The sequence below is a fragment of the Penicillium verhagenii genome (assembly GCF_028828195.1).
Source record: "Penicillium verhagenii strain IBT 33310 chromosome Unknown utg000010l_segment0_segment0, whole genome shotgun sequence".
NCBI classification, from domain to species: Eukaryota; Fungi; Ascomycota; class Eurotiomycetes; order Eurotiales; family Aspergillaceae; genus Penicillium; species Penicillium verhagenii.
The window spans coordinates 467,410-485,115 of NW_026643174.1; the positions used below are offsets into that span (position 1 = coordinate 467,410).

The window sequence follows — 17,706 nt, forward strand, 5'->3', positions numbered from 1 at the left end:
ACATTGATAGATTCGAGTAATGTTTGATATATAGACATAGATCAAATTAAATTCAAATTCAAATCAACATCCATACATGTTAATTTGAACACTGATAATAGGCTGCGAGGTGAGCGTTCGATCTACTCAGTCGCAGTCTCAATGTTATGCTTGGACTCCTCATCAATGTGGCCATCATTTCTGCGACAGTCATCTGGATAATCCGTCTCCGTCCAAGGCTCCCAGAAATGGGCTCCACCTTTCAGAGAAGTAACGCTCTCCCAAATCGTGCAAAACACGAACAGCGCCATAATAATGGAAAGAATAGACGTCGCGCCAAGATGGCGTGCAAGAGGCAGTAGGATAATAATGATCGCGGTAACTGGTCTCATCATCAAGCGAACCGGCTAGAACGCACCTGAACATCAGCAAGTCAATTCTCGAATCAAAGCACCACCACCAACATACCTTATTTACGCACAAAGCGCCATTCCCATCCCTGGACCCATGCAGCAACGCAAAAACATACAAACAAAGCATCCCAACCCCCAACCCCCCACAAAGCAACCACCGCTGCGCATCCTCAAAGTCCACCTCCTCAACCGAAGCAGCAGCAACATGCCCACCCGCCAAAAGACTGGCAATAAGCGGTAAATGAACCAAAGCAAACGCAAACGCCGTATAAATATTATGCGTCAACGGATGCGCCGAATGCAGCGACCCATCCGCATGAACATACAACCAATTCAAACAAAACGCAATAACCAACGTCCAGATCGCGCGCAGCAACCGCTCATTCAGGCCAACAGCCGCATGATTGCCCACAATAATAAGGTACAAGAACTCGCCCAGCGCAATAATATAAAACGCCGCGAAGCGGTCCGCCTCATGCGGAATATCCACAGCAGTCGAGTACTTGACCTTCAGCATCCGTTTCGCAGCAGGCGAGTAAGTGAACACCCAAGCGACTTCCTCGAGGACGACGGCCACGGCGGCAGCGGCGACCTTTCCGCGGAGCGAGACCGATTCGAAATATAGTGGGATGTACACGGCCAGCGTGAGGATTGAGAGGCCGAGCCAGAGCCGTTGCTGGGGGCGGTGCTGGTAGCTTGCGATGGAATTGAAGAGGTGCATGCAGCCGAGTGAGAGGCGGGCGGCCATGTATGAGCCGACGGCGGCGCGCATTGCGCTGATGTCGTCGTCGACTAGCGGTGCGTTGTTACCGTATACGACCATTAGGGCCATGATCCAGAGGATTAGGACGCGCTGGAGGAGGTCGTCGTTGTAGAATGAGTTCATTACTTCGCGGAGATCACTCCAGACGTGCCATGATGGTGCTAGAATTAGCTGTGGTATTTGCGAGTCAGTGCTGAGTTGATGTAATCAGGCGCGGTATGGATGTCCACAGCAATTGCGGTTGGATTTCTTACAATGTACTTGGCGAGCTTTGCGCCGGAAATGTCCTCGACGAGAGTGTCGGCGAAATTTGATAGGATTGCCACGTAAAGCAGATCCAGGAAAAGTTCAAATCGACCTGAATTTGAAATGAGTTAATTTTTTAATATTTTTCTCATTCTTTTTTTTTGTATTGATTGGGGCCAACGCGTTGTGGTCATCTCCGCTTACCTGCCTGTCGTTCTCCCTCATGCCGCTTAACCAATTTGCCGTGTTCGAACCACTGCAGTGCGCGCGGCTGACGAATAAGGTAACGCGTCACAGATTGGAGCTCAGGGTTGTCGACTTCTACTTCCGCTGTATCTGCCATTTCCTATCTCGGGCCGTGTGTCACAGCACAGGACTCGGAGAAGCTGACGGTCGCAACTTCGCAAGCTCGCAAAGTTGTCGAGGGGATCGAGCTTTGGGCGATCTAGAATCCGCCCCACCGTTCTTGGCACCTTATCTCACCACTTGGTCTAAATCGGGGCGGACTCCATCTGAGGCTCTAAAAGGTTGCTATTGGCAGATTTTCCAAAAACGATGGCTATTATCCCGTCTTTCTTGCCTCCCTTTACTCTGCACTATGATCAATTATGCTGTGTTAAATGCATATTCCTCCTACACTGCTACCTTGCTCTGTACTGAAAAGCCTTGGGATTATTACCTCGCCTTGACAACAGTTACTATACACAATAAACCTCTACCCAACTTTTCAGGAAGTCATCACTCGTGCGAAAAAAAACAAAACGTCAATATAATCATAGCTTAATCTTCCTTTCTGCCAGGGCAAGATCCAGCCATGACTGAATCGTCTGTACAAGTCCGTCAATCTCATCTTCTGTATTGCCAGCATGTAGACAGACTCGCACACGCTCTTTCCCCTCCGGAATAGTCGGAGGCATGATAGCACGGACAACAAACCCAGCCTTCTGACAAAAGCTAGCTAAATCCCGGGGCTGCGAGGTTCGGAGCGAAAAGATGGGCGATGTGGGGAAATGATCCACTTCAAACATGACCGATTGGCGGATCTGAAGAGAGGCTAAGCGCTTGTGAAGATGCCCAATCAATGTCTGGACTCGATGTTGCAACTATCAAACAGGGTCAGTCAATGGAATTTGTGAAATGGGAGAATTGCAGCCTTACCGGTTTCGTCTCTCCGGAGGCCAGGAGCTCATAAGCTGTTCTGATGGAGGCAAGGAAGGGGAATCCGAGGGCGGTCGTATAAATCAGGCTACGGGCATAATTTATCAAATAATCTCTTGTTTCAGGTCCGCACAGAACCATGGCTAAAGGCATCATTAGTAAAAAAAAAAAGTACTCCCAGCGGAGATTGGTGCTAGAAACATACCACCGTGACTAGCCAAAGCCTTGCCGAAAGTGTGCACACGAATAAACATTTGGTCCTGGACACCCAGTTCCTGCACCACACCGGCGCCGTTCGGCCCATAAACACCAGTAGCATGTGCTTCATCAACAATAAAATACCCATTGCCAAGCGGGAGAAGTTCCTGTACGACATCGATAAACTTCTTGATGGGCGCAACATCTCCATCCATGCTATAGATAGACTCAATAACGACAAAGACATTCCTTGAGCCATCCTTGACTTTTTCATCGCGTTCAATCTCAGCTCGCAGGACCTCCCGCAAGCTGACAGGACAGCTATGCGAAAACAATTCGCGCCGTCCCGCTCGCGAAAGACGCATTCCCTCATGCACACTAGCGTGAATAAGCTCATCATAAATAATCAGATCGCCAGGCTGCGGAATACTAGACAAAACGCCTATATTCGCATCGTAGCCCGAATTGAACAGAAGCGCCGTTGGAGCATTGTGAAATTCAGCGACAAAGCGCTCCAGTTCCTCGGCATAAGCCGAGTTGCCATCCAGCAATCGCGATCCGCCGCTGGCGAACGGGAAGGCATCAGGCGTGTTGTTCACGTGAGCCAGGAAGCGATTGCGGTAGGCTGGGGCCGTGGAGAGTGAGAGAAAATCATTTGATGAGAAGTCGGCTGCGGTTCCTGGTAGGATGGTGAGCCTGCGACGCGCCGATTTGGCCTCTCTGCGTTCTAGCGCGTGTTTAAATGAGTCGACGAGGGTTTTTCCCTTGGGCGCGGTTGCATTACGTGGGGAATTCATCGCGTGTGTATGCGGAGGAGCGGTTCCTGGATCCTGCTTCAGGTATGTTGAGACGTATCGGCTAGGAACGGGTGGAAGGTCCCAGGCACGAATCACGATGATCTTCCCGCACTTTAAAACGTCTACGGAGTAGCGGACCGCGGTCAAGCAGATTCGAATAAATCCGGGGAATTTCATGCAATTGGCTCACATTCCATGCACAGACCATTGAATCGGGAGATCATCGATTTTGCCATGCTGAATTGTTAAGCATCATTTTACATCTTTTTTTTTTTTTCATTTTCTCTTTTTTTTTCGACAAAACAAAACTGGAGTTCGTTGGGGCTCAACGGAGTTTATCCTCGGTGGTCTTCGGTGAAAGGGGATGAATTATTGTGGATACTAAACAGAGAAATTTGATTCGTCAATTGACATCGAACTTCCCGGTAAACGCAACCAGCGCGGAGTTGGACTTTACCACTCCCGGGTCCCGCATTTCAATCCCAAGCATCCAACTTGAGTCATTTGACATATACACACAATGGCTCCGGTCGGCTCGGCCCTTTGGCGTACATTGCGCGCGCATCAGGTCTACGGTGCTAATACCGATGTTGGCAAGACAATCGTCTCAACGGTGTTGTGTAATGCTGTCCAGAGACAGAAACAACAAGCCGCGTTCCTGAAACCCGTGTCCACGGGTGCATTGGATGATGCTGATGATCGGTAAGATGTGATGTTGTCTATACTTGTGGAACTATACTGACTGATTGGGGCTCATAGACACATGCAGAGGTACGGAGCTGGAGCATTGACCAAGTGTTTGTATCAATTTGATGAACCGGTCAGCCCGCATCTCGCCGCGAAATCGAAGACTGTAGGTTTGATAAACCCGCTGATATAGGTTTTTTTTTTCTAACACACCTCCAGATTCCACGGGATGATGATCTCCTCGCATCAATTCATCAGACACTGTCCGGTTGGGCACGGTCGGACATTGACTTTGCCCTGGTCGAGACCGCCGGCGGCGTGCATTCTCCCGGTCCCAACGGCAATTCTCAAGCGGACCTCTATAGACCGCTTCGATTGCCCATTGTTCTTGTCGCAGACTCTCGTCTAGGTGGCATTTCCTCCTCAATCTCTGCATATGAGTCCCTGTTGCTCCGTGGATACGATGTTCAATCCGTTTTATTGTTCCGCGACGAGTATTATCAAAACCATGAATATCTCGGAGATTATTTCCGCAATAAGAGTATCCCCTTGGTTCATCTGCCAGCTCCGCCGCCAAAGCCATTGCAGACTGACCCCGATGCTCAACTAAGAGATGAAGAGGCAATGCTTGCCTATTACGGTCAGGCATCTCAAGAGTCGGAGATTCTGCGCCTCCTTGAACAAATGACTATCAACAATAAGCAAAGGATCGAGAGACTGGAGGAAATGAGGGAACGCGCCCAAGACTTGATCTGGTATCCGTTTACCCAGCACCAGGGCATGCAAGCGAAGGATATTACCGTTATTGATTCCGCTCATGATGATTATTTCCATACATTTGATTCAAGTCGTGCTGCAACCTCGGATGGCGAGCTGCGACCAACCTTTGATGGTTCGGCATCTTGGTGGACTCAGGGATTGGGTCACGGAAACCCCGAGCTTTCTCTTTCGGCAGCTTATGCGGCTGGTCGATACGGCCATGTCATGTTCGCGGGCGCGGTTCACGAGCCTGCACTCTCCCTTGCTGATAACCTTTTGAAGACCCTCGATAACCCACGCTTCAGCAAGGTATTCTATACCGATAATGGTAGCACAGGAATGGAGGTGGCTATCAAGATGGGCCTCCGTGCTTCCTGCGATAGATATGGTTGGGATGCCAGCCAAGAGAAGATTAATATTCTTGGCATGAAGGGGAGCTACCACGGTGATACCATCGGTGTCATGGACTGCTCTGAGCCGTCGACTTATAACAAAAAGGTGGAATGGTACCGCGGTCGTGGCCACTGGTTCGATTTCCCTCTGGTTAAAATGGTTGATGGAAAGTGGAAGGTGGAAGTTCCCCAGGAGCTGCAAGAGGACCTGGGCTCCGACACAGAGTTCAGCTCTTTGGGATCCGTATTTGATCTGAGCAGCCGACTGGATTCCGACGCCAGTGAGCGCTATAGGAAGTATATTCACCGCACGATCAAGGATCTTGTGGACACCCACGGAATGAAGTTCGGTGCTCTCATCCTGGAGCCCGTCATTCTAGGTGCGGGTGGAATGCTTTTCTGGTTCGTTGTCAACACTTCAGCGATATCCTCCCTTTACTAACCAGATTATCCAGTGACCCCCTGTTCCAGCGATGCCTCACTGACGTCGTCCGCGAGCACCCTGAGCTCTTCTCCCCCAACGCAACCTCTGCAAAGGCCTCCCCGTCCTGGTCTGGATTGCCCATTATCTTTGACGAAGTGTTTACTGGCCTCTACAGACTCGGACGTGCGACCGCTGCATCCTTCCTGGACGTCCACCCGGATATTGCTGTCAACGCCAAGCTCCTCACTGGTGGCCTGATCCCTCTCTGTACCACAGCAGCAAGCAAGGAAATCTTCGACACTTTCTCGAGCCCCGAGAAGAGTGACGCGCTTCTCCACGGCCACAGCTACACAGCCCACGCCGTAGGCTGCACGGTCGCCGTGGACTCGCTCCGCACGATGTCCAAGATGGACAAGGATGGTTCCTGGGACGGATTCCGCGCCGATTGGCAGACAGCGCCGTCCGCATCATCCGCCACTGCTACGCCAGAAGTGTGGAGTGTCTGGTCAAATGGCCTTCTCCAAGATCTTTCCTGCGCGGAATCAGTAGAGAGTGTTTTCGCTATCGGAACTGTCTTGAGTATCTCCTTGCGAGATGAACAGGGTGGAGGTACGTCCCATGTAGAAACTACCAAAGGGGAATCTTGCACTGACGATATTACAGGTTATACCTCCACAGCCTCCAAGGGCTTGCAGCAGAAATTGACCGAGGGCGGCGATCAATTCAATGTCCATTCTCGCGTGTTGGGTAACGTGCTCTACTTGATGTCAAGCGTGACCTCCAAGCCCGAGTCATTGCGAGAGCTGGAGAGCCTCCTCCGCTCTGCCCTCCTGTAATGATCAAGAAGATTTGAAATCCGCCACGTCCTACTTAGCTTTCGTTTTAACCAGCCGGTGTAGATCACCATAGCGTGCTACGCACATATCTGAATATGATTTACATGCAAATATCTTCCAACAACACACTCCATCCTTGATGAAGATCGTCGCGGCAAATTGCCAGACCACCTTCCGTATTGGAACAGGCTTTCCCCATTCCCCTGATCAACAATAGCATGATATCATCCAAATCTCACAGACGAAGATATCTCGGATATGCAACCGATTCTCTCCGAGTTTACCCCCAGCCAACCCCGTGGGGATGTCTCAATCAGATCATTGGGGAAGAACTTTCCTCAAAGCAAGCCAGTCGAAATGCATGCACGATGACTGGGGAAATCTCCATCCCCGACGCGACTCCAAGTTTCGTAGAATTGTTGAACTTCCCCACAACAATGAGTGGGGCGATGTAGTCATAGAAATTGAAGTTCTGGGCCGCGCCCCTTAACTTCACACGGGCGCCCGGTGGCCTGGTGTGTGGAGCCGTGGAGTACGAGGTGCACGGTGGGAATCCTTCAGGTTTTGTTTGGGAAAACGGTGGGCTGTGAACAAGGGTCAGATTGTTGTCGGGTGGCGCTCGGCAGGCACAAGGCGCCGAATATAGTCGCAGTACGCACTTGGTAGCGTAATATGTAATGCCTCTATTGCCCATTTTGGCACCTCAAGCTTTCATATCCGAGAAAGGTGGAAATATTACATTCAATGCAATCTTCGGCATTTAGAACCTCGATACGGAGTAACATGGACGGCACATCAATTCTCGGCTAGTCGAGGTTGACGTGTGGGGATAACATCGGCTCCAGAGACAAGAGAAAAAAGTATGCAGATCTGACAATTTACGTCGGGCAAGAGCAAAACTTCTGTCATACTCTGGCAGCAAGTGGTTGCCGCGAAGTTTAAGAATTGCCCTGACTAAGAGATTGGCTGTTGGTGGCGATGATGCGCATCGAGCCGCATTTGCCAGAGTTGGAGTAAGTATCAAGGTTTTTTTTGTTTCCTTTTTTTTTTTTTTTCTAACTCATTACTTTGGGAATCAGTTCTCCGTTGGAGAAGCATTAGTATTCTATTTCCGAAAATGCACTAGGCATTGAAGAATGACATTAGCACTATATACAAACCAAGCTGAAGCTTGAAAGAAATCTCTTCAGACACAAACGTATACTGAGCCGACTTCTCAGTCTTGGCTCTTGGCATTGACCTCGTCGAGCTTCACATGGAAGGAATTTTTCCTTCTTTTTCCCTTCGTAAAAATCCCGGCTACCATCGGCCAAGACACCCCAAGGGTCCCGAGATTTCCGTTAGATAATATGTAGTTGAGCCGAGAAGCTGATTGGTACAAGCGAACAATAAAGTGGACTGACAGATCCACCATCTTGCCCGGAAGTGGACCGAAAGACGCTTAAATGTCGAAGATCTTGACCGAGTATACATTTGCATCGCTGAGCGAGTTTCCGTCCCTAATAACATGTACAAAGAAAAATCAATTCGCGCCAGATAAGCCGATTAAACACATTCCAGAAACTCCGGGCCCCAGAGTTTTTTTCCCCATAAAACTTGTTCACCGCGGGGGTTTCGGTTGGCTCATTGTAACGTTGAGATCCACTCCGGTTAGCTAAGGATTAATTTTTTGCACATACATATCCAAGCTGTCTTGCTTGGAAATTCTTTTGTGTGCTTGGTCTTGTCGTTTCTTTTTCTTCTTTGGTATAGAATTGTTGCTATCACTTCGCCATAATGATCGACGGGGTTAATGTGCAGCATGATTCTGAGTCGGGGTATGATGAGAAGAAGGTGGAGGATGATGCGTTCCCACGCTATGTCGATGCTTTTGGTGATGAGTCGAATGCTGAGGTCAAGTATAAGACTATGGAGTGGTGGTAAGTTCTAAGCATATGCGTGTGCTAGATGAATCTGAATGAATACAACCGATCGCTAACGATTGTATCAAAATCTAGGCAAACTGGAATGTGTATGTCTCTCTGATCCGAAACGCGTTAGAGTCCAGGCGTTCATATGTTCCGCAGTTGAGTTCTAACAATATACAGTCATGATCGCCGAGTCTGTCTCCCTGGGTGTCCTCTCACTGCCCGCGACCCTTGCCCAACTCGGTCTCGCCCCCGCGCTTGTCCTGATTATCGGCCTGGGTCTCCTCGCAACATACACCGGATACGTAATTGGACAATTCCACCAACGCTACCCTCACATTCAGAACCTCGCCGACGCAGGCGAAGTGCTCATGGGCGCAGTGGGACGCGAACTCTTCGGAATCGGCCAGCTGCTCTTCTCCATCTTCATCATGGGCAGCCACATCCTCACGTTCAGCGTGATGATGAACACCATCACCGACCACGGCACCTGCACCATGGTCTTCACGACCGTCGGATTCCTGATCTGCATGGTCTGCTCACTGCCGCGCACCATGAAGAATATGACCTACATCTCATGTCTGTCCTTCGTCAGTATCCTAACCGCCGTGCTCATCACCATGATCGGCGTCGGTGTCCAAGACCACGGATACACCACTCTCCAGGCTACCGTCGACACAAACCTCTACAAGGCTTTCACGGCCGTGACCAACATCGTCTTCGCGTACTGTGCCCACGTCGCCTTCTTTGGCCTCCTCGCTGAGATGCGTGACCCTCGTGATTTCCCTAAGGCCCTGTACATGCTGCAGACTTTCGAGATCATCTTCTACACCGTTGCGGCTGTGGTCATCTACTACTACGCCGGACAAGATGTTACATCCCCAGCCCTAGGCTCCGCCGGCCCTGTCCTCAAGAAAGTCGCGTATGGAATTGCTATCCCCACCGTATGTTCATCATAATTCACCAAACCACAGTCTTTATTGTTTACGATTACTAACAATTACCCTAGATTGTGGGCGCCGGTGTCGTCAACGGCCACATCGGTCTAAAATACATCTATGTGCGTCTCTTCCGCGGAACAGACCGTATGCACCGTCGCGACCTCACCTCCATCGGAACCTGGGTCGCCATCGGCGTGAGCTGCTGGGTCATCGCCTGGATCATTGCCGATGCCATTCCGGTCTTCAGCGATCTTCTCAGTCTGATCAGCTCTCTGTTCGCGAGTTGGTTCAGCTACGGTCTTGCTGGCGTTTACTGGCTGCACATTAACCAGGGCAAGTGGTTCTCGTCTCCCAGAAAGATCGCTCTCACCATCCTCAATGTCATTATCGTGCTTATCGGTGCTTGCATGTGTGGTCTTGGTCTCTACGTCTCTGGTAAGGCGATCCACGACGATGCTTCCAGCAACAGCTTCTCTTGTGCTAGCAATACCGTTGTATAAGCACTTTTTGGGAAGACTGCTGTTATGTTGATGTTTATATGTATATGAGTCTTTGCATGCGACGTCTGTATCTTTTCATCTACTTTGTATATATGAAGGAAGGACTTGTTTGTAGCCTTAAAATAGAGATGAGATTTCTTTCGCTTTCGCTAAATTACTATCTTTCGTCCACCTATCATTCTGTCTTGTACATCTACCTATCGCACTCTTCCCGCATCACATATTCACCCCCGCTAGCTTCACAGCAACCGCAATTATCCCTCTACCAATTATATCCATCACTTAGGTGGATAAGCACCCTCATAAAGCAACGCCCTATTCTCCTCAATCCAAACCCGCTCCTCAGCACTCTTAAACGGGGGCGGGATCAAACTATTAATCTTCCACAGCCGTCTCTCCGTTTGACCAACATGGTACTCAAAATCATACCCCTTGTCCAACAGATGGGGTTTGACAACCTGATCCAGACGGGAAGTAGTGCGGAGGTACGCCGCATTTTCGTCGGGGACATGGACCGCGACGTGGTTGATGACCACACGGACGAACGGTTTGTCAGAAGCGCCGTTTGTTTTTCCGCCAACAAACACATCCGCGGTATCCATCTTGTGGAACTGGGTTACCACGTAGAAGGCCGGGAGGCCGACGTCTTCGGTGTACATCTTCGTGATATCTTGTGCAAAGGCTTGCTTGGATTCATTGTCGGGGAACGTACCCTCGGGATGGTATATTTGCCAGAGGGGCATTTTGACTTTGGGGGTTGTAGATAAGGTTGGAGATTCGAGATTGGAATTGAGTGAACTGTGGATGTGGATCGTTTGTACCTTGGAAAAGGAAGGTTTGAGTAGGTATTGAGCAATTCAAGGAGTTTGGAAGCTCAATGTTTGGAATGGATTGGTTTGGTGGGATTTCCAAGATACGGTTATTTCAATCTGCATTTATATTCATTCTCCTCCCGTTGTTGTTGTTGAGCATATCTTCCCGACTCCGTGTAATGTCAGCTAAATTTAATGGTGATATGTACATTCCCTTGTTCAACCATGACGTCAAGTTAGAGTAATCATTTTTGTTCATACCGAGGTATTCCCAAAAAAAAAGAACAATCGGATGAAACTTATAGCGAACGAAGTCGTGATAATTGTTGATGTTTTTGATTTTGTAAGCTGCGCAGTGCTATCACTGCTATGATCGGTGTCGGAGCCTGACAAATCTCATTTTAAGATTATTCAACATTTAACGATTATTCAACATTTACGCCGAGTTATGCGCTTATTCAGCATTTTCGATTATTCAACGACTCCTGTATGCCCATTGCCGGTCTTACGAGAAAATGACGAAAAGCCACTTGCGACATTTCACTATCAATAAATCAAATCAATGGATTATTCAACACGAGATGCAATGATGTTGGTAATCATGCAATTTGTCACGACCGTGAAAATTTTCCCGTGTTCAAGTATAAGTTCTCGTCGTCGACCGGGTTCAAAGGACATAATCCAAACAATCAAGCCTCTCTTCTCAAGTCTCATCTAAGAAACAAACTACTCAAACAATCACCATGTCCAAATCTCTTGTCTTCATCACCGGTGCAACCGGCTTCATCGGAACCCATGTGGTTGCTGCTACACTGAAAGCCGGATACCGCGTTCGACTAAGCATCCGCAAAGCCGAGCAAGAAGCCGGTCTCAGAAAGCGCTGGGCCGAGTTCAACAGCGACATCGAGATCCTGGTCATCCCCGATCTATCCAATGTTGACAGCTTGAAAGCCGCGCTCTACAATGTCGACTACATCTTCCACATCGCCTCTCCCATGCCGGGAAGCGGCAATGATCTGGAGCGCGACTACGTGATCCCAGCTGTGAAAGCTACGCTCTCAATGCTTAATGCCGCATTGGCACACAAGCAGATCCAGCGAGTCGTCATCGTGTCCTCTCTTCTCTCGCTCGCAGTTCCCGATGCTCTGATCTCAAAGAACGTTGTCGCAAAGGGTAAGACCAATAGGCTCAAAAATACACCATCAGAAGACCTCCGATTGCTAACAATACCTCACAGAAAACACCGGAGAAGTCATTTACGTCGACCCCGAAATGACCTTCGCAGAGGGCTTCGCAGGGCACGGGCTGCGATACGCCGTGTCTAAGATCCGCGCACACCAAGCAACGCGCGATTTCCTGAAGACCGAAAACCCGCACTACAAGATCCTTACTCTGCACCCATCTTTCGTGCTCGGTGAAGACCTCAACCAGACAACCGCAGCCGGTCTCGCTGGAATGAACAATCTCTTCTATCAATCCCTCCTCAGTGAACAGCCTCGTATCGGTAACGTGTGGGCGCATGTTCGCGATGTGGCTGATGTGCACGTGAAGGCACTGCAGGCGGACGCTGAAAGTGGCACGGAGTTCATCATTTCTCACCCTCCTGTGTCGTGGGAGGATGAGGCGAAGTTTGTCAAGGAGAAGTATCCCTCTTTGGGATGTAAGTTGCAGCCTCCATTCACGGGCGGTTGGGACGTTTATCCTACTGCTGCTGAACAGATTCTTGGTATTAAATGGCGATCGCCGGAGACCATTATCGAGGATGTTGTGAATCAGCAGCTGGCGCTCAAGGCTCAGGAAGCGGCTGTCTAGGATAGAGATACTAGGTATAGATTCTCCGGTCTTTGGATCTGATCATGGTCTTGTTGTTCTCTTCGAGTTATCGAGTTGGGTAATAATAATAATAATATTTGCATTTATTGAATACTCGATCTTCGATAGACTCCACCAGTAAAGGCCTAACATAATCCCGTCATCATCATAGCGCTTGCGCTTCTGAAATAAACGAACGAGAAAATCCTCAGAAAAGAGGCATTCTCGCCACATTGTCATAATCAACGTTATCCGCCGCAGACTCAATACGATCCGTAGTCGTCCCAAAAATCCGATCCCAAAGCCGAGTCTGCTTCCCATAATTATGACTCTTCCTCCACCCCTTCCGATGATGCAGATCATGATCCTCAATAACAATATCACAATCGAAGATCTGCAACAACCAGCTCAACGTCGACGGCACAGTCAAATGCATCCTCAACCCACTATGTCCGAAAACCTCCGCAAAAGCCACATACTGATGACACACCCACCACTCATAAAAGCCCATCGGCAGTCCCATCAGCCTCAAACTGAAATAAGCCATAAACGGCACACCGACCATATCAAAGAACTCCTGTTCGTGGTCCGCATACGCAGCCAGCAACGGGTTCGGGTGTTTAGTCAGGTGGTGTGTTCGGTGGAATTTCCACAGGAAGCTAACATCGTGCATGAGACGGTGGTACCAGTAGAACCAGAAGTCAAGCACGATGCCATAGAGACCTATTTCCAGCGGCAACCAGAGCCAGTTCATGGAGCTGGGGAGCTGGTCTCTGTTGTATGTTAGGTAGACGGCCATGACGAGGCGGGATCCGGTGGTCTTGTAGAGGGATGTGACGACCTTGCCGACGCCGACGTCGGGGACGCCGTCGCGCTCGTGCTTGTCGCCGTCTAGGAAGCCGTAGATGTGGCCCAGGCGGCGGAGGATGTGCACTTGGTAGATGACTGTGGCGTTGAAGGCGAAGAAGTAGAAGTTGAATGTGGCGATGGGTCCTAGCGTGCGGCCGGTGTAGGTCATGTATAGTTGGTGTAGGAGTAGCGGTAGGGCTGAGTAGAATAGAACCCATCGCTGCAGAGACCATTGTGGCATGAATGGGATCTTCTCCTCTTTCGCGTGGACTGGGACTTCTTTATTTAATTCGATGGGATGGGCGTTTAGAATTTCCAATGCCCAGTGTTGATGTGTCCATTCTGATCGGTCGGCGGTTCGCCAGGTGGATTTCATTGAATCCTTTGATGCTGGTTTGGTATCCATGGTTGATGGCCTTGGATTCCCTTTTTGGGGCTGACTTCATGGTGGTCCGAGGGATGCATGGTTTATATCCATTCTCTGGCGGATATAGAGACCGGGTATCGAAATACATGTGAATTGGTTCATGACGCCAAATGATCCCTGGGTGGATCTGAGTTCCCCAACAGATTCTGGCACCGAATGAAGAGAGCAGTTGAGAAGGTTGTAGATCAATAGAATCTTGAAGGATCCACAATTGGATCCGCTCGGTCGTTCTCCCACATGTGAAAATTTCCCCCGCACAAATAGGCCGAGGGGCTTTGAAGAACTATTTCACGCGTTGAACTAAACAGACTGTGACCATATGCCTGCCATTAAGCACCTGAATCAATCATTAGCGGAGAATTGTACTGCAGATTTCGACGTTGTTGTGCATGTTGTGTGATGTTGATGATGCAGGGGTAGAGTTGAGCCTCGGCTTTCCGATCGTGAAACGCGATCTTAGATCGCGTCCAGCAGAATTTCCCGTCCTCGCCTAAGTGATCTACCCCTTTTCTTCCAATACCGGCACTTATTCACCGTTTTTGGATGATGATCTTACTCCTAGAATGGTAACCTCTGCGATAATTCATCAACTAGTCCGGAAATAACAGTAATAGTGCGCGTGGTCTCGTTATTCTTGCCTGGGGCCGGGAACCTGGGGTAATTGACGAGTTTCCAGGAGAATTTTCCACGAACACCTTTGGTTTAGGAAGTGATAATCATCAACTCACCAATCAATCTGAAGATGAGTCCGTCTTTAACTCCGTTGATCTTATCTACCCTTCCCTCTTTTCCATCTAGTGACATACAAGGTTCGTCATTTCCTCATCTTCTCCCTCGGTCGATAATTGTTGGGATATCAAGTCGGCTATATACCATCTCTCCAATCCCTAACAACTTGTTACTGAAAACCAGAATTCTTAGGGAAAATATTGACCGTGTCTCATATTCACATGCATTTACATCATTATGGTATCAATTCTAAATTTCTTCAAATGACAATCTTCTCTTTCTTGCCCGTCCTGCACGATCCGACCAATGTGACAATAAGAAAGAGCACCAAACTCAACCGTGGACCAAGCAGTATATACATGAGCTGACCCAATGCGATCGCCAATATGATCATAACTCTGGGTGAGATACAAATATTTGACGGGTCAAACTTCACACCACAGATGAGCTTGAAACGCAGGAATGACTCTTTCCGTTTATTACCGGCGCCATCCACAGAGATCATTGTTCCAAACTGTACTTGCAACAGGGCACATAATTGCAGACCAAATTGCAGAACCGTCTTAAGAGCTTTGAATTGATTGGGGCTGAAAAAGACGCCGAGTGCCATGTTCTCGAGCGGTTGGTTTGGCGCTAGCTGCGCGTCATTCTCAAGACTGTTTTGAGTCGTAGAGATCTCTGCAACCTGGTTCCTGACATCTTCGACGATATCGAAAGTGGAAGCGGGGTTAAGGTATGCATGAATGCCCGTTCGGGCTGGGGTGTTTGCGGGCACTGGTGGGTTTTCCAGCGGGAGAGTGGGGTATCGTGTAATAGCGGGATTGGGTGCCATCTCATGGTCGCCGTGGTTTGTGCTTGATGGTATGGACTCAGACGGAAATGACTCAGCCTCGTCAACATCGAGTACATTATCTTGACTATTTTGTAGTCTACGAGCTTGATGTTCTCTCAACTTGGCCCGCCACAAACCACGCCATTCGCTCTCCTTGTTACTCTTTTGAGTAGCAATATTGGGGTGGACGTTGCTGTGAAACAGAAGTTCCACAAGTTCCTTGATGCTGTACTTCACGTGATCATGCTCCGATTCCAGGAATGTCATTTGGTGTTCCAAAAGCTTGCGAGCATCTTCGCATCTCTTTTTCGCCAAACGATGATTGCATTGATTGTTTTTTGTGGTTCTTGCAAAACATTGCTGATTGCCATTCTCGGTGATTTTAACCCTGAGGATATCACCAAGATTGATAATTTGCTCAGCCATTGTGGATGGAGATAAAAATATGTGCGAAGATTGAAATGGATAAAAAGGCAAGTTCCGAAGTAGGCTTCGCTCAATGATGTTCAAAGGGCGACTGGGTATGCCTAGACTCGATGGCTTGATCTTACAATCCAAGGGAGTCCCCAGAGATGCCTTACTTTATACATTTCCGGGCATTATTCTCGCGATTCTGCTTTATTAAAACCATTCCTAATTTGCTAGCTTCGCAGGCACCGCCACAGCTAGCAACAGCGCCTCAGGTAGTCTGAAACGAGGCTGAGTTACTAGTGTTTGCAGGCATTAGTGCGGCTAGATGGTCTAAAATGACATGGTAGCCCTTAGCTTCTGTTAGACTACGTCAGTGTATTTCGCTGGCCAGTAAAAAGCACCGGGAGTTTATCAGCATGTCAAGCCTCAATGACGGGCCGAACCATTGAAAGTGGATCTCAATTCATGGGCGCGTACATCTCCAATTGAGACTGGCGAAATGGGCGATGCCTATCCAGGTGCATGTGGGTAGCATAACTCCGTGGGGCCAATTCAATCAATTGATATTCATTGCTCAATATCAAAAACATCAATAGACAGGTTAGTTTCTAACATTGACCAAGCACTTTGGTTAGCTGGACATTCAGCCACACCTGGGCATGTTGATCGATTCGCAGCGCTGGAGGTGGGTTTCGCGCAAATAATTAGGTACCGCGCGATTCCCATGCACAGATGAATGAGGCCCAAATTTTTCAATTTCAATTAATTTAAATGTTCACACTGAGCCATTTCTCTGTCGCAATATTCTGAAGGTTAGGGGAGGGGGAAATTGCATCTTGGTACTTTTGCGTTGCTGTGGTTCTATTCTTAGCCCCAAAATGCAGCTAACACTTGGTGCCATTTCCCAGCCACATGTACTTGAATAAGTGCAGTTCAAATCTTGGAATTCGAGGACAACCAATCAGCGCTTGGGAGGATGGAATGTGAGACTGAGCCTCGGGAATAACTTTGATCTGATAAGATTGATCGGTCCATGGAACCCGTTCAGATAAGAATAAAACTAATTGAAACCCTCCGGGTTAGGTGGAGGTTAATTGCAAGGTTCCAAGGTTCTTTCTGTCAGCAACCCTGGAGTCGGGACATATGGAGAAGACATATGGATGATCGTAGATTCATTCTGTGAAACTTCCAAGGTTCCAGGCCTTCAAATGTTGGAATTGCCTGAAAATGATTCGGAAAGAAGGGATATGCACGTGTACATGGATTATAACCTTTGACGACGTCAGAACCTTCATTTGAATGTTGAAAGTTTCCATACTAGTAGTATGTGTTTACTATCCATACCTCCAACATCTCTTATGCTACCTTTACTATGCGAGATCCCCATGATGTTCAACCTCAACTGTTATGTATTCGCCCTAATACATTTTACCGCGATTGCTCATACGCGCTATCTTGGAATAACATCAACAAAATTTTTAAAAAAACCATTCAAAGAACTTTCCCACCAAAGTTTTTCTTCCTTCTTGTCAGGAGAAGTAAACCATGTGACCGGTCTGCTCCTGGTCATGCTGCAGCGCCTGTGTGTTTCTTCCTTCTTGTCAGGAGAAGTAAACCATGTGACCGGTCTGCTCCTGGTCATGCTGCAGCGCCTGTGTGTTCGTGTGTTCGTGTGTTCGTGTTGGTTTTGGTGTTGGTTGTAGTTTTGGTAGTTGTGACGAGGCAAGCGAAAAACAATGAATTGTTTTAAGGTCCTAACTGCGAGGAAAACACAGAGAGAGAAGAAAGGGAAACGAGAAAGAGACAGGAGGAAGTCAGCCTTAAGTACCCAGTA

The 17,706-nt window shown here is 48.6% G+C and overlaps 8 protein-coding genes across 8 annotated transcripts; 3 read left to right on the top strand and 5 right to left on the bottom strand.

The window, feature by feature from the left end:
- Positions 1-122: 122 nt before the first annotated feature.
- N7466_010036 (uncharacterized protein) lies at positions 123-1,744 on the bottom strand (the record flags this gene model as incomplete). The annotated part of the gene is made up of 4 exons (XM_057169425.1): positions 123-386; positions 448-1,326; positions 1,410-1,513; positions 1,606-1,744. The coding sequence occupies 4 exons, from the start codon at positions 1,742-1,744 to the stop codon at positions 123-125; spliced, it is 1,386 nt and encodes a 461-aa protein (XP_057016816.1).
- A 430-nt stretch (positions 1,745-2,174) lies between these two features.
- On the bottom strand, positions 2,175-3,554 carry N7466_010037 (aminotransferase class I/II-fold pyridoxal phosphate-dependent enzyme; the record flags this gene model as incomplete). The annotated part of the gene is made up of 3 exons (XM_057169426.1): positions 2,175-2,504; positions 2,560-2,702; positions 2,765-3,554. The coding sequence occupies 3 exons, from the start codon at positions 3,552-3,554 to the stop codon at positions 2,175-2,177; spliced, it is 1,263 nt and encodes a 420-aa protein (XP_057016817.1).
- A 520-nt stretch (positions 3,555-4,074) lies between these two features.
- Positions 4,075-6,652, top strand: bioDA (adenosylmethionine-8-amino-7-oxononanoate aminotransferase; the record flags this gene model as incomplete). The annotated part of the gene is made up of 5 exons (XM_057169427.1): positions 4,075-4,256; positions 4,314-4,407; positions 4,461-5,794; positions 5,848-6,425; positions 6,480-6,652. The coding sequence occupies 5 exons, from the start codon at positions 4,075-4,077 to the stop codon at positions 6,650-6,652; spliced, it is 2,361 nt and encodes a 786-aa protein (XP_057016818.1).
- Positions 6,653-8,428: 1,776 nt separating this feature from the next.
- N7466_010039 (uncharacterized protein) lies at positions 8,429-10,000 on the top strand (the record flags this gene model as incomplete). The annotated part of the gene is made up of 4 exons (XM_057169428.1): positions 8,429-8,571; positions 8,650-8,663; positions 8,740-9,503; positions 9,569-10,000. The coding sequence occupies 4 exons, from the start codon at positions 8,429-8,431 to the stop codon at positions 9,998-10,000; spliced, it is 1,353 nt and encodes a 450-aa protein (XP_057016819.1).
- A 278-nt stretch (positions 10,001-10,278) lies between these two features.
- Positions 10,279-10,743, bottom strand: N7466_010040 (tautomerase family protein; the record flags this gene model as incomplete). The annotated part of the gene is made up of 1 exon (XM_057169429.1): positions 10,279-10,743. One exon carries the CDS (start codon positions 10,741-10,743, stop codon positions 10,279-10,281), a length of 465 nt encoding a protein of 154 aa, XP_057016820.1.
- Positions 10,744-11,555: 812 nt separating this feature from the next.
- N7466_010041 (NAD(P)-binding protein) lies at positions 11,556-12,624 on the top strand (the record flags this gene model as incomplete). Its single annotated transcript, XM_057169430.1, has 2 exons — positions 11,556-11,985; positions 12,050-12,624. The coding sequence occupies 2 exons, from the start codon at positions 11,556-11,558 to the stop codon at positions 12,622-12,624; spliced, it is 1,005 nt and encodes a 334-aa protein (XP_057016821.1).
- Positions 12,625-12,832: 208 nt separating this feature from the next.
- Positions 12,833-13,879, bottom strand: N7466_010042 (sterol desaturase family protein; the record flags this gene model as incomplete). The annotated part of the gene is made up of 1 exon (XM_057169431.1): positions 12,833-13,879. One exon carries the CDS (start codon positions 13,877-13,879, stop codon positions 12,833-12,835), a length of 1,047 nt encoding a protein of 348 aa, XP_057016822.1.
- Positions 13,880-14,888: 1,009 nt separating this feature from the next.
- Positions 14,889-15,728, bottom strand: N7466_010043 (uncharacterized protein; the record flags this gene model as incomplete). Its single annotated transcript, XM_057169432.1, has 1 exon — positions 14,889-15,728. One exon carries the CDS (start codon positions 15,726-15,728, stop codon positions 14,889-14,891), a length of 840 nt encoding a protein of 279 aa, XP_057016823.1.
- Between the last annotated feature and the right edge of the window lie 1,978 nt (positions 15,729-17,706).